The 15,671-nt window shown below is 34.7% G+C and overlaps 1 protein-coding gene across 4 annotated transcripts in view; it reads right to left on the bottom strand.

Moving 5' to 3' along the window:
* The window catches only part of Kcnip4 (potassium voltage-gated channel interacting protein 4), a 1,098,278-nt gene that overhangs the window by 460,109 nt on the left and 622,498 nt on the right, over nt 1-15,671 (bottom strand). Inside the window, exon 1 of one of the 4 annotated variants that reach the window (XM_021161805.2) lies at nt 15,399-15,590. The exons of the other annotated variants lie outside the window; for them this stretch is intronic. Coding sequence (XP_021017464.1) covers nt 15,399-15,498 — 100 coding nt within the window. The 5' untranslated portion in view covers nt 15,499-15,590. Of the gene's footprint in view, nt 1-15,398; nt 15,591-15,671 lie in introns of those variants that run through there. 4 annotated transcript variants of the gene reach the window in all.

Raw genomic sequence — 15,671 nt, forward strand, 5'->3', positions numbered from 1 at the left:
ATCAGTGGAAAGAGAGGCCCATTGGTCTTGCAAACTTTATATGCCTCAGTACAGGGGAACGCCAGGGCCAAGAAGTGGGAGTGGGTGGGTAGGGGAGTAGTGGGGGTGGGTATGGGGGACTTTTGGGATAGCATTGGAAATATAAATGAAGAAAATACCTAATAATAATAAACCATAAACATACAAAGCATATCATATATACTATCCCACTAAATCATAAGACTGACTCCCTGAAACATTTCTATTTCCATACAACACAAGACTCAGGAGTATCCCCAGCATTCAGGACTGATTTCAACCTAATTCAGTGAATTTCAGTAACCTATGAAAAGAGTTACAAGGACACCTATTCTTTTCTTTTCCTTCTGTGACACTCTCACCTTCTGCTCCATCCATGCCTTTATTATTGGAAAGTCTAAAAGCCTCTAGATAAAAATATTAAAAAAAAAATTAGAAGAAAAATACTATATAATTTGGGTTACCAATATCAAAGTAGTATTAGTCTGTGGACATTTATCTCACTTGAAAAATCTCTTATAGCCCATACTCACTACCTACAAGCACAGAAAGTTTAAATTAAGCATTCTTTCTTCCTCACTAAAAATGACTGTGTTGTACTGGCACAGTAGATGTTTGAGCACTGGAAGCTAGCAGTTGCAGGTTTTGAAATAAAGCCTGTAACTAGGTTTTATTCTGCAGTTTAGCCATGAATAGGTATTTGCTTAGACTGGACAGACTTAAACTGTCATACTTTATTTCAATGACCCATCCAGAAAGAGTATGCTTGATTACTGGTAGTACAACTCTGGTCAATGCAGAGGAAGCATGGCCTGGTTGCTCTTTGCTTGTGACTACATGTGATGTAGATGGCATTTCTCCTTATATTTTACCATGATCCTATGGGTAATCCTTATACTCATTTGCTAACATCAATTACCTATTGACTGAGTCCAGATGAAACTGCAAAACAAATCTTAAGGCCTAGTTTCTTCATGAATGACAGTTGAGGGAAATTATTTGGGGCCCAAGTTCTTTGAAAGTATAGAACATATCTTATTTAGGTTGACTTTCGAATTGGCATGAAGGCTAAAGTAGCAAATGTTTCTCTGTACCTTGAATTCTCTTAATTGGAATCTATGGCAGTCTAAACTTCTATGCTATTATTAGTTTTAAAAAAATCCAATAATAAAAAAGAAAAGAGTTACCTGAACGGTCTCTATAGCTAAGTTTTATAAAGAAAATTGGAAGGAAAGAAAAAAAAAATGTATGGGAAGCATTGAGAATTCCATTTCGGCGATACATTTAATAGAATCTCTGCACTCCTGTGAAGTCTCATTTTATCACTGCTTCCTATTTTAATCTGCTTCCCACATTAAATAATTCCTACCTGAGTTTCGCATGAATGGCTTCCGGGCAGCTGCAAGCAGGCTGCTGCTGGGGAATGAAAATTACTAATGCTCAAATGTGAGGGAGGGTGAGCATTTCCAGGAGAAGCAAACCCCTGATCCTCTTCATCCTTTACTTACAAACCTATGCTCAGACCAATCTTCCCTTTTCGAACTCATGATGCAAAACACATCAAGGAACAGAAAGTGCTTTGTTCCTAAGAGTTCTGCTTCATAGAAGAAGCTGCAGAGAATGAGCATCTCTTTTTGGCCAGTGAGTTCGAGCAACCAAACATCTTTTACAAGCCTCTGATAACTTCCTTGGCTTCCCAGGATGTGTAAACACAGCTCTTTATCATCTATGCCCAAAACTTTTTCTTAAAGTTTGAATGACAACTTACTCAGTAAGAATCTAGTGTTAGCTCCAAGATGCCCCCCTGAATTCTCTTGCTGTTAAGCTAGACACAAGCTAACAACTTTTCAATTTTAAATAACTTTTTTGAACCAAAAATATTTTAAACTGGTATTCCTCTGTCCCAAAGTACTTTTCACTTTTGAGATAAAACTATGTATTTTATATAGATTTTTTTTCATTAAAAATAACTATTAATTGTTATATGGATGCATTGGTAAATATAAATGTTCAAAGAAGAAGAAAAATGTCAGAGTTCCACTTCATCATATGTACATAGTTATTAATGAGAACTTTATTGTGTATGCCATTTCAAAATCTATCCTTTTAACTATAAAATTACATTGTAAATATTTTAATACAGTTATGTTTGTCAGGTTCATGAGAATCATGGATGGAAGAGAGTTGATCTATATTCTTGCCTAAACTGAATTACAAACTGAGTCTTAGCCAGAAATATGATACTGACCATGCAACACAGAAACCAAACTTTAAAAAACAACAGCAAATTTCAATGTGAGGTAGCCTGGAAGCCATGTGGATTATGACCTGGGCCTTTCCTATGTCAGGAATAAAACTATATAATCTAGTGATCTAGAACCAGTGAGGGGCCAAAGTCTAGTTCTGGTGCACCAATTAGATAGGGATGCTTCGATGAAAACAACACAAGAATTCTATTTTATAAAAGAAGAAATAGACTATGAAAGTGACTTTTCTGTAATCACATAGTTGATTACAATGTAAATCATAGGCAAGATGTTTTCTCCCCAGTGGTCCAACACGTTCTACTTTGACCAAGGCAAGTTTTATTCTTTATGTAATGCTCTGCCTTTAGGACACCCCATTTCTTCCTCTGTACTTTCACACATGGTCAAATATAAAAACCCATCTCAAGGAAACTTCAAAGGTCCTGCCACAAAACATTCTGTCTTCACAAAGGACCAATGTATACTAACTGATATGTTTCATGGCTTATGTTATCAGAGAATATAAATCCATGCAAGACATTAGCATTTGCACTCCAAAATCTAACATTTGTTCATGTGACCCCGTATATAAAAGTATGCAAGTGTTCAAGGACATGCAAAATTTATCTGGCACACTGAGTTTGGCAACCACTCAACATGTGGCTTGGTTGTAGGATACAGAATCTGTGATTAATAGGTGATAAATTTTTGTAAAGGGATTAGTGGCTAAAAACTGAACAGAGAAGATAAGTATAAACACAGAAAAATTAAAATATCTCATGGGGAAAAAAAGCCTTCCTTTTTGTGTTGGGGTTTTTTTTAAAACATTCTTAGCATATAGCTCAGGCTGTCCGTGAACTTATAACCCTCCTGCCTTTGCCTATTGAATGTTAAGATTTTAGATGCAGTTACCTTTGCTTGAATGTTATTCCACTCATGAAGGCATAGTGTATAAACAATCATGATTGTGAAGTTTACATGTCAGTTTTATGACATCTAGAATCCTCTGGTGCATGAGGACTCTGGCACATGTGTGTGAGATTACTGATTTGTTTAATTGAGATGAGAAGACATTCTCCTTAAGGTGGCACTAGTCCTCTGGCTGGGATCATGAACTCTGTGAGGAAAATGTGGGGGTAGGGATGGAAACATAAGCTTAGCACATATGTTCATTGCTATGTTTGTGGTGTGGATATGATCAGTGGCTTCAGGATTCTGCAATCCTGATTTCTCTGCTGTGATGGACAATACCTTCAAACAGTGATCCAGTATAGACTCTGGTTTTTTTTTTTTTTTTTTTTTTTTAAGTTTCTTCTGTCAAGTTAGGTATGAAAAGAAACTACTATAAAACCTTTCAGGAGAACATATGTTCTTCCAACATATTGAACAGTTACTTCAAACACAATCTGAGACTATTGAGTTGAGCATTTCCGTCATGATACATCAGATAGAGTTTTGTCAAGATTTACTGAATCCCCTTGCTGAGACCCCTACTAGATACGTAAGTATATAGTACACCATTGAGGGCACACCATAGGGAAGTCAGAATTTTCAGTGGCTTTCATTTCCTCATTCAAGATTATACTTTTCCTGTCCAGTTCAATTTAATTTTTCATGGCAGTGACTCTATAATTTGATACATTCTTTTTTTCATCTTTGGAACTGAGGAGTGTTTGTGTACTGGAGAGACAGCTCCAATTTCCTCAATGGCTTTCCATTCTCCAATGCCTCTGCCATTGTCTTTGAAAATGACTGGTAAAAGCAATATTTCTGTAATGGACCCAGAAATGAACATACTTTGTGTGAGTCAGAAGAGGCTTCAAAGAATAACTACAAATCTCAAATGAGCATTCAGCATTCTCTGGCAATTGCCTCACATTTACTGAGTAAGTTCACTTCACCCAGACCGAATATTTCTTGCTATTATGTTTTCCTTCCCTAAAATATCCACATTCTCCACCTCCCAAATGTCTCCTCCTCCTTTTGCTTCCAAATAAGGCAGGAGAGAAGCAATCAATGAGGTTAATTTTTTATGAATGTACTATAGCCAACATTAATACTCTGCTTTCTGACTGACTGTAGAGTATGGCACATGAAAAGTTCTCCTTGTAGCCAAAGCCAACCCATCCACTGCATCTGGGACATCAGCAGTATTTTCTCATGAAATCATTATGTCAGAATAACAAACAGAAGGTCAGTAAACATAGTTCATGAATGAAAAAATGGGCATTTTAAGAAATGAAAGCACTCCAGTGTTCAAAATGAAGAGAACAAACAGTAGCATGGTTATTTCTAGAGTTCATCTAAGTAACACACATTTAATAACCATGGACAACATAAATGATGCCGACCTCATTTCCTCAATGGCTTCTTACGCTGTAACTTAACAGTTAATGGTCACTTCATAGAGCACATATTAACAAGGAAGTTCAATCATTACCCATCCATCTTATTAATCTTCACAACAACTATACACTAAAGCCTGATAAACCAAGGCTTACTATGGGGCTCAAGCTAGTTGCTGAAGTAATACATACCTGCCTGATGGCAAAGTCCCTGCTTGCTGCTCTCAGCCACAATTCAGAAATCCCTTGAGACAGGGACAAGTCTAATGAATGACTGAGCCATTCTAATAGGGAAGAGCACGATTTGCACACTGCAGTCTGCAATGCATGTTGTCAAATAAGCGCATCCACATTCGGTCAGTCTTTAGGCAGGCTGGCCATGACATTGAAGAGAATGTGGGCTCTTAATAGAAACTTCATGTCTAGCAAGACTGTATCTTGTTCTCTGTGTCTTAAACATGGAATTTAATCACTGCAATGTCTTCCAAAATTACAATAGGAGCATATCTTGGGGTAGGTTTTGATTAATTTTCTTTGGATTTGAATATTATATAACTTGAGGAAGTGAATTTTACAAGAAACAAAAGTAAATAAAATCATACATTTAAAATGTGCTTGTAATAGGCTTTAATACTTGGTTTTTAATGTGAATGAGAAGTGTCTCGAGACATTACAAAGGCTTTGGTCTATAGACTTAAATTGCTTCCAGGTATATTGATCTCTGCTACAATGTACCTCCTTTGTCTTAGCTGGTTAAGCTTGATTAAAAATGTTTGTTCTTCAAGTAGACAGCTTGGATTCAATGATCTGATTGACCATCTCTGAGTGTGATAACCTATGCTTAAAACTTTATGAACATACATTCATGTGAATTTTTTGGTTAAAATTTCAATCACAACTGGCTTTTAAATATTATTGCTAAAATGAATCATGCATGTAGTGTTTAAGACAGTGCATGTAATCTGTTGAGCGAAGTGAGCCATTGCTGGCATTAGCATCCGATGGCTACTCTTGTCTCAGCCCTGACACCTCTTTGATTTGAGACCCATAATATGGCGTCAGATACTCTCCTCTAGAATGAGAACTTGGCAGTGGGTATTCTACTGTTTCTTCTTAATCATTAACAATCTACACCAATGAGAAAAGAGTCTTAATTTACTGCTTAAGCAAACCAGGATTCTCTACTCTCTTTATTCTGTGACAACACTGTGACTCACCACTGTTTTCTTCAAGTTACTTGATAAGAGGGAGCAAAAAAATTCATTTACCTATTGCCTCAAGAATACGATAATAAGAAAAGAGCAACAGTATGAAAAATTCTAAATAATATATTTTAAGTAAATAAAGAATCAGTTTTTCTATAATTATGGATAATAAGGTTATTCTTACAGGGCTTTACAAAAATTAGATTCTAAAATGTATTAAATATTTAGCACCTCACCTAGAATATAATTATTATTATATCATAGATAGTGTAATTATTATGGTATCTATGTTTCTAAACTGTGTTGTGATTTCTAACGAGTCAATTAACCTTTCTAGATCTCAATTTATGCAGAAAATCAGGGGGTTAGGTAATAATTGCAGAATCTTAGTTCCAAAAAGTTATATATTAAAGCTGGAGAAGTAATGTATTATTCTCCTCTAAAATTGGAATATGCTCAGTTTAGATATTTAATCACTGAAGTTCATATGTGAGGGAGGAGTAGCTACCTAAAGCGAGGCAACGTAACATGGTTTTCCTTCTGTGAGTCATATTTTCACCAGCACTGTCCTTATATTCTTGCATGGCAAATACATGAAGAAGGTGATTTGGCTTTTCAAAATATCTTCTCTAAACAGGTTATATTATGATATTTGATGTTGTTCCTAATGATGCAATTAAGAATGGGTTTTTAATACCATGGTGTTGAAACTGCCTGTTAAATAGGAAGATAGGGTCCATTCACAGGCTGTGGTAGACATATGGGCAGGCTTTGCTTAATAAAGATGGTTTAGAACATGAGCACATTCTAAAGATGAGTACAAGTCAGACATTTATTCAAGATAAAGGAAGTTTGACAAGAGACAATGAATCTCCATCCTGACAGGTGTCTGGTATTGAGGTATCACAGAGAAGACTACATATAAAGACTCCAGCTTTATAGAGAATTGATGTCAGGGGAAAGACATAAGCTGCAATAACTGTCTACAGACTATTTAAACTCACTACTTCAGGGACTTCCCATGATCAAAAATAAAATCCTGTAGCTTGTGATGGTTCAGCACGATATGGCTTTAACTATGCTACCATTGTTCCTATCTATACTCTGGGAAGTCCACAATGTTCCAACTATACTAGACTCCCAACTTTCAATACAGAAAGCCCCAACTAGTTGACCATTCATAAACTGGGAAGGCCTGCTGTTTGGAACAAATGCTTGTCAGATATTTTCTTCTGCATCACAGATATTAATTTCTTTCAAGTATTTTCATACAAGCTAGTGTATCATAATGCCTTTCTCTAATTACTCTATCATACAGCCATGTTTTTGTCTTGTTATAATAATCTACATTTTATTTATTAAATATTAGTTCACACACATATTTATTTATCTTTTTTGTTTGTTTCTTTAATAGTTTATTCATAAGAACTAGAATTATATTTGCTTCTGTAAGTTAATATGTTGATGATAACATCTGGACCATTATACAGACATGTATTTTGCAAATGAGTAAATAAATGAATTACTTTGCCTCCTGTATATGTTTTATAACTAGTATCCTGATATTTAGTAGAGGACATTAAAAGAAAAGGGGTCTCAACTGCCTTGCTTATAGTTATACAATGGTTTCTGTGTGTATCTAATTTTTGGGACTGGCATCTTGAAGTTTTCCAACAAATGACCTTACACAGTTATCATGAAAGGATCTCATAGTTAAGGTTGAAGAAAGGGAGTGAATTTTGTCTTTTATGAGAGAAGCAGCCTTCCAACTTATTTTAAACTTAAGGGTTGGAGAGATACTGCAGGGGTTGGGAACACTTGTTGGTCTAGGAAAACTATATTCGATTCCAGTACCAAATGGCAGCTCACACCTGTCTGTGACTCCAACTTCAAGGTATCTGACACCTTCAATAATTTAGCGAAAACATCAATGAACATAAAACAAAAATAAATTACAAAAAAACTTAATTAAGCTCAATGCAGTTGACCACTGCCAACTTTCCCTTAACAATGACTCTTCGGACAAGTTTAACCTTATTTTGAATCATTAAAATCTGCAAGCATATTTCTCACTTCCTTAGCAAGCAAAGAGTGAAGCTTTTGGTTTGGGATATTGAGTGCTGGCCTCTAATGTTTGGAATGAAAGGTAAGGTATCTGCCTATAATGGAAACACACACAAATAATTTATTCTAATATAGGAAGATGTCTAAGCACACATAAACCCTAACTCATCCTAAACCACATAAGAATAATCAAAAGTGCAGTGACAATTTCAACTTAAGATAAAATGAAACTGAGACACAGAAGATGGTGGTTCCTTCTCAAGGCCATAGAGCATGTGTTAGAGCTGGGACATCACTGATGATCATCTTATTTCTTTGGATTTGTGTCTATACTTTGTGCATTTAAATTCCATAGTGTCTATATAACAACTGAAACTTACAATTGATACAATATTAGGAACGAGGTTTATCTTAATGATAAGTCTCTGGACATATTCAAATACTTCTTAAAGCCAATGCTCCAAAAGCAGTGTCTTTTATTTACTTACTTATTTATTTATTTATTTATTTATTTATTTATTTATTTATTTATATTCTGAGGATGAGAACTAGGCTCTCATTCATGCTAGGCAAGTACATTACCACGGAGTTACTGTCTGGTTTAAAACTGATGCCACTGTGTATGTAACTCAGGCTGGTTTGGAATGCACAGTGTAGCACAGAGTGGCCTCAGATTTCTAGTCTTTGTGCTTCTTCCTCCTTAGTACTAAGAGTGTAGGCGTGTATCACCAGAGTTCTGACTGGGATGTTAGGTTGGTTCCCTGTAAGATTATGACTATAGAGCAAGTGCTGAGAGAGAAAAGGGTCAACTCTCTGATTTAAATAATTAGGACAATGACCATCTAGAATGACTACATGGACATATACTCATTTAGAATTTAAACTTGGCACTAAAGAAGTTCACTCCCTGGGCCAAGAATTGTGCAGGCTATCATGTAGTAACTAATATCTACTATAAAACTTAAATGGGCAAGTCTTAATGATATAGAACACTTCAGGTTTGGTTGACAAGTTGAGTCCAAAATTCTCTATACTGCACTTGTGCCTAATGAGGATGATACATTGGCAAACCACATTACTGTCACCAGATCCATGGGATGCCAAACTTCAGAGTGATTGATCCACTAGAAGAAAAGAAAGGCTGCAATTAAGATAAGAATTTTATAGAACTCAGATCATGTTTAAAGTTTATCTTCTGAGTATAATTCATTCTACTTTCCTCTTAAAAGCCAGTCCTGGTGGAAAGAGGGATTTTTCATCTCTCTGGGACTCAGTTTTTTCCATGTGTGGAATGATTGATTTGATTCAGGTAATTTCTGATTCCATTCTGTGCAGTCTTGATAAGTCAAAACTTCAATTATATAAATTATACATGCACTGTCCCTTATTTTCCCTTCTTCCTCATATTTTCAGTTCATTAACATATATATATACTTTTACCAATGCATCTATATAAATTTGGATGCAAAAACCAAAATTATCTTTAAATTGTACAGGAAATTTTTGTATAGAATTGTCATATTACATATGACTTTTATTTATTTTGTTTTTTTTTTTATACCATTTGAAGTATTTACCCTCTGTAGTCATAATGAATGACATTTGGATCAGTGCCCCTATCTATTATAACACTGAAACTAATCTAGACTCTTTTGTTATTACTTCATGAACTTAATCAAGTTCTTATTCTGCCTAAATCTTCAGCTAGCTTTCTACAAAATATCAACATCTGAATTCTTGCGTATTTGACAGGATTCTTTGGGAATCCCATATGCAGTCTCCTTTCATTCTGTTTGCAAGTTCTTGGCTAAACATGGTATTCATCCCATCCTCTATTCTCTCCCTAGCGGCTAGAATTACCTATGTTCCTTTTTGTTTTATACTTTCTAATAAAGGCTAGAATATAAATTTTATGTGGGCAACTGTCCCAATCAAAGCTTAAATCTCAAGAGAGGCTATCTTCAGCTCCTAATAATTTTGGTGCATTATTTCAGAATGCTACTGCCATATTGAGTACATTGTTGTACCTGCCATTCATTTAATCAATCTACTCTATATGTCTCAGATCCTGTCATTAGGTAATCTTCACACTGCATAACAGCAAAATTGAATTTCTCTTTTCTCAAGAATGACAAGTTTATTTTCAGTAATCTTCCCATCATCCTCCCCCTTCCCCCTCCCTCCCCCCCAAAAAAGAGATTCTGGTCTTAGTTGTCAAGTGGTCATTTATACTTCTCCTACTTCCATTTTATCCACTAACCTATAGAAATCTTATGTAGTTGATAAGACAGACTTTAGACTCTTCTTTACAGCATGCTTAGTGCACTATAGTCAACAAAGATTTATAGTGTCTGAATACTATGGATACCTGATTTAACATTGTCTCCCTGCCTCAAGATTATTGGCCATTGCCATTTTAATGTAATATTTAATATATTAGGATTATAAAACAGGATGTGGAATTTGATGTTCTAAGTTTGAATTTCAGTTTCATGAGTTATAGGTTAGTTCACTCTAAGCTACTAAGTTTTTTTTTATATCTAAGATGACAATGCCTATTTCAGAGAACCAAGATGAAATCAAATCTATTATAGTATTATAAGAATTTTGTTTAACATTAGTCCAGTTTGCATGTAATTCTCAAGTAAGGTATTAAAGTTATTTATGATAATTTTATAGGATTATGGAGGTCAATTAATAGTCTAAAATCTCAGAATGAATAAGATGTGAAGTTGTGACTATGTTCAAGACAAAATTGCTCTATGTCCTCTAGGTGTAGCCTCTGATTGTACTAATTGTTTTTACCCCTTTATCTGCCTTGGGTATTAATGTTTTAGTAATACAGAAAATATTTACTATAATTGGTCACTAAAAATATCAAATGTTATAAGTATTCTTTAATTCCATTCTCATATGTCATTAAAAGATGGTATATTGAAGTATTCAAGGAGTTTTATTTTTTTAAATGTTACCGTGTAGAAGGACTTCTATAATACAATATTTTTAGAAGGAGGATTCCAGGAGATTGTTTTATAATTTTTCTTCATGAGATTCAATTAACAGTTTCAGATGGGAATAATATCCCCCTACTCTAATCACCACAGTCTGTTACTTGATCCCAATAAGCATGATATTGATCAAGGATTTGCATTTGTTTCCGAATCACACTTGTCAACAATATAAAAAAAACAATGATATATGTTTTAAAGGTTATCCTTAAAATATGCTAATGTATAATACTTTGAGGAAGCTGTTAGTCTGGAATTACTCATATGTGCTAAATAAACTGAAGTGAAATACCCAGGCATTGTGAGATACTTTTAATTTTAGCATTTAGAAGGCAGAAACAGGCAGATTTCTGTGAGTGTGACGCCAACCTGGTCTACAAAGTGAGTTAGAAAAAAGCCAGGGCTGTTACAGAGAAATCCTGTCTCAAAAAAACAAAAAAAGCAAAACAAAAACCAAAACCAACCAAACCAAAACCAACAACAACAAAAACAAAATAAAAAAAAACAACAACAACAAAGTAAAAATAAAGGGGCGTACCATATGCATCATCAGTGTATCTGTTTTCTTGTAAGAGACAGTTACTAGGAGCATGCTTTTTCAAGTTGCATTTTAGTATAGTTTTGAAATATTTACTCTTTATTGTAGCTTGACACAATAATTGCTCTTTCCTCACTCAGTTACCACTTTATTCTGATTCTGTATGTATTTGGATGAAAAGTAGATATTTCCATAGACATAATGAAATAGCTTTGCTATTAAATTTTTTATTCCTTTTTTTTCCCTCTTGAATGTGTTCACAGAAAACTACTTTTATTTTTATGGTTAGAGAAGATGCAATTTATGTTGTAAAATTTAAGGCACGTTCCAAATTATCTTAGCTCTGGAGTGTCCTAAACTACTTTCCAAAGAAAGAGAACATTGAAAACAAACAAACAAACAACACAAAACAAAACCCAACCAACCAACCAAGCAAAACCCCAGCCACTGAATGTTTCTAGTATCCCTAAAGCTTTGCTCCAGTCAGCACTATTGTTCCATATGCATATCAGTCTGATGTCAATGCTACTTTTCTTTTTAAATGTATTTATTCTATATGTATTTTGTTTAAATGTGTGTCTGTGTGCCACCTGTGTGCCTGGTACTCAAGGAGGCTCAAAGAGTGTATCAAATACACTGGCAGTGGAATTACACGTGATTATGAGACAGCCTGTGGGTACGAAGAATTGAATCCCAGTCCTCTGGAAAAGCAATCAGTACTCTAAACTCCTTAGCCATCATTAGCTACCATTATTTAATTAGAAATGAATTTTATTGAACTTTAACTAAATTAAAAAAATAAGTATAATATCATATGCATATTGTTACTGAAACTGCATAAATTTTGAGAAACTAAATAATCAGAAAAGACTGAAATAGTAGCCTAAAATATCAAAATCTAGAGCTATAAGAACAGACATTTCTATGTTTTCTGGAAATGCAAGGTACTAATTCCCTGGGGTATGATGAATTAGCCTACCAGATGATAGGAAGCGTAGTCTAACAGCTGCATTGTTTACTCTTTACAAGGTATAGGCCATTGATACTCTGTCATGCAAAAGGTTACATAACCTATTTATTTGTAGTTACCTGGTAGACCTATATAATTTATGAAATAGAAATTTCCATGGAGATTATCAAGACTAGCTTTCTCATCATAAACTGAGAAAGGTAGACATGACTTATGAGGTAGGAGGCCAAAGAACAACAGAGGAGACATAATTTATTACTATTTATTTTTTCAAGTGAAATAATTTTACCTTCCAGATGTCAACTATTTGTTTGTAAATATTTGATGGGTCTATAGGTAGCATATTTGTTTATATGTGTCATATATATGTGTATATATATATATATATATATATATATATATATATACACTGAAACAGAAGAACGTTGAACATACAATGGTACATTTTCCACAAGAAATGGAAACTTAAAGAACTCAGAAAGAAGAATCTACAAATTCTTTAAACTTTCATGTTAATAATTTATTCTAAAGTACATTTATTTAATACAGCTTAAAGACAAGAAAATATGTTATAAATATTGTATTTTCTCTGCCCTTCAGAATTCAACACAATATATCACTAATAATGATAATCATAATTCAAGCTCTATTTTGAGTGATACTCACATTGTTGAAGTGAAATGAAAAGTTTCAAACATTTAGGCAAACCACTAAAAATCATCCTTGATTTTTAACCAAGTTGAATTTCCCATACTTAATCTCAAGTTATTTTATAGGACATGTCTTCAAATAGAAGTAAAAATTACAAAACAAGCCAGTATCCCCCAACTAGGACATGTGGAAAGCTGGGAAAGGCACTCACATGGGAAGATAGATCTGAATGAAATGTGCATCAGTGTTTCCTTGTTTGTATTAATAAGTGTTCAGGAGATGGGCAAGGCTCTAATATTAAACACTGTTTATTCTTTTGGCTAGTTAAACTCTGTAACTTTAGAGTATGTATACAAACTATCTGAGCTATCACATCAACTTATTTGTATTATATCTCCAGGAAATATTTTGGAAACTCTTTAGAAAGGTTTATGAATTTTAGATTCACATTGTTATGTCTGATACATATTTCACAAGAAAAGGACACGATTTATTTACACATCCCCTAATGTTTATATAGTAATATGTATAATTCCACTTGAATATGGTTACTCATATTTTACAATCTAAAAGCAATTTTTAAAAATACCAGAAATCAGCTGAGGATTAATAGTGAAGTTTATCAGACATTCAATTCTCTCTGCAGTGTTAGTAGATTGTTAATAATAATACTAACAATACAGTATAAAATTCATGAAAGAAACTGCCCATGCAGATCAGGACAAATTTGCATACAAGTAATAATGGAAAAAGAATACTGAACATTTCCTAGAGGTTAGCAGCCTTTAGAAGAACCAAAAACAACTTATTATCTCAGAGGTGAATATTTATGCTCAAAAAAAAAAAAAAAGAAACCAAATCAAACACTATAGTAGCCATTATCACCAAACCAAGAATCAATACCCTGTACATAGAGTGTAAAAAAGGACCACGCCTCTAACATAAAATAAGATTTAACTAGTCCCTCCAAAGAGCTAGGGATTCTGATAATGTCCAGAAAGCTTGCAGTCTCAAAGAGAGGAAAAAAACCATAAAATCCAGCAAAACAAATGGGATGTCCCAGCCATAACCATCAGGTAAAACTACAGCAGTGCACAGACAGAAATCAAACCAAGTTACCCATTTCATGAAAATACACAAAATATAGTCAATTTAAAAGACACTGACCATTTCCAAAATTTAGACATTTTTTTCTCACTTTGAAACTACCAAACATTTCCTTCAGAAAGGGCCGCAATATGCATTTTGCAAAGTTCCATTAAAATTACTTTAATAAACCCTGCTTCCCACCCCTCCCCCTCCTTAGAGTGAGTTAGTTATAAATGTAGGTTTCTGGTAACCTACATCAGTGTGACACACTTATTTTAATTTGATGTTTGCTATTTGTAAAGATAATCATATTTATGTCACATTGTGGCAGCCTTCTTGGGAGAATTAGATTTTCTGAAGATGTGAAGCCTTTATGTTTATTCTTTATGTTTATTCAACTTCAGAACTTTGAGTGAGCACAACACAGCAACACTGTCCAGCACCAGCAGGAAATGGTTTTAAAAACTGCACTGCCAACTTTTGAGAAACAATGACTGGCTGAACAAAAACATATCTCCGTTCTGAGTGATAAGAACATAATACTTGAAATTTACTCAGATTCTTGGAGACACACTCAGTCCCTGCAGAGCTACAAGCCAAGAACACACCTTGCTTTTTACGGGAGAGACAGTGCTTAAGAATGAAGGATCAGTCTCCAGTGAACATAAATATCAACACTTGAAAAGCCACTGCTTGTTTAGAATCCATGTTACAATCGGTCACAGGAGTTGGAGACTCACTTCTCACTAGAGTCTCGGTGAGATTGTAAAACAGATAACATCGACACCCCTGCAGAAAACCTCATGAGAAAGCTTGTTCCTCAGCCTTAAGCCATAGAATTTGTACATGCATATCCAGTTCTCTCTGAACACAAGTGCGTCCCACAACATACACAAATAGCATTTGCTGTTAGAATGGAAAGAGGATAATATATACACAAGTCTAACAGAAATAACAGAGACTAAAAGCTCTGACTATAAGCTGACACATATTATCGACCCTTTATTTTTCTCAGTTTTGATTCGGATTCAAAGTGCTTCTCACAGTGTTACAGCATTCTTCTGCTGCAAAAACATTACTGCAACTTGCCAAAAGTTTATTTTGATAATCTCTCTTAACCGGAGAAACCTTTTTTGCATGTCCACCCCAGAATAACATTTCTCAGGTTCTCATTTCAGGTGCCTCTAACATTCCCTTAAAGAATTTTTTTCTTTTTTAATTGCAAAACAGGATTTTTACAAGTGACTGAAAAGCACTCCCTTACCTTCTAAACCTGCTTCAATCAGCCCAAACTGTTCCAATAACTTAACAAAAAGCACAATGACGATCAGAACTGCTATCATTTCAAGCCCCTCCAAGTTCATGGTCAGCTAGGTCATGGTCCAGCCACAGCCACTGAGAAGCGCTCCTCACCCTGGCTTTCTTTGTAAAGCCATTAAACTACATTAAGAAGGCTACAGCTGGAGAAGGGAGGAGGAGAGCGGTGAGAGAGGAGGGAGAGGGAAAGGAGAGAGAGGAGAGAGGAGAGGAGAGAGAG

This window comes from Mus caroli, chromosome 5 (assembly GCF_900094665.2).
Source record: "Mus caroli chromosome 5, CAROLI_EIJ_v1.1, whole genome shotgun sequence".
Taxonomy (NCBI): Eukaryota; Metazoa; Chordata; class Mammalia; order Rodentia; family Muridae; genus Mus; species Mus caroli.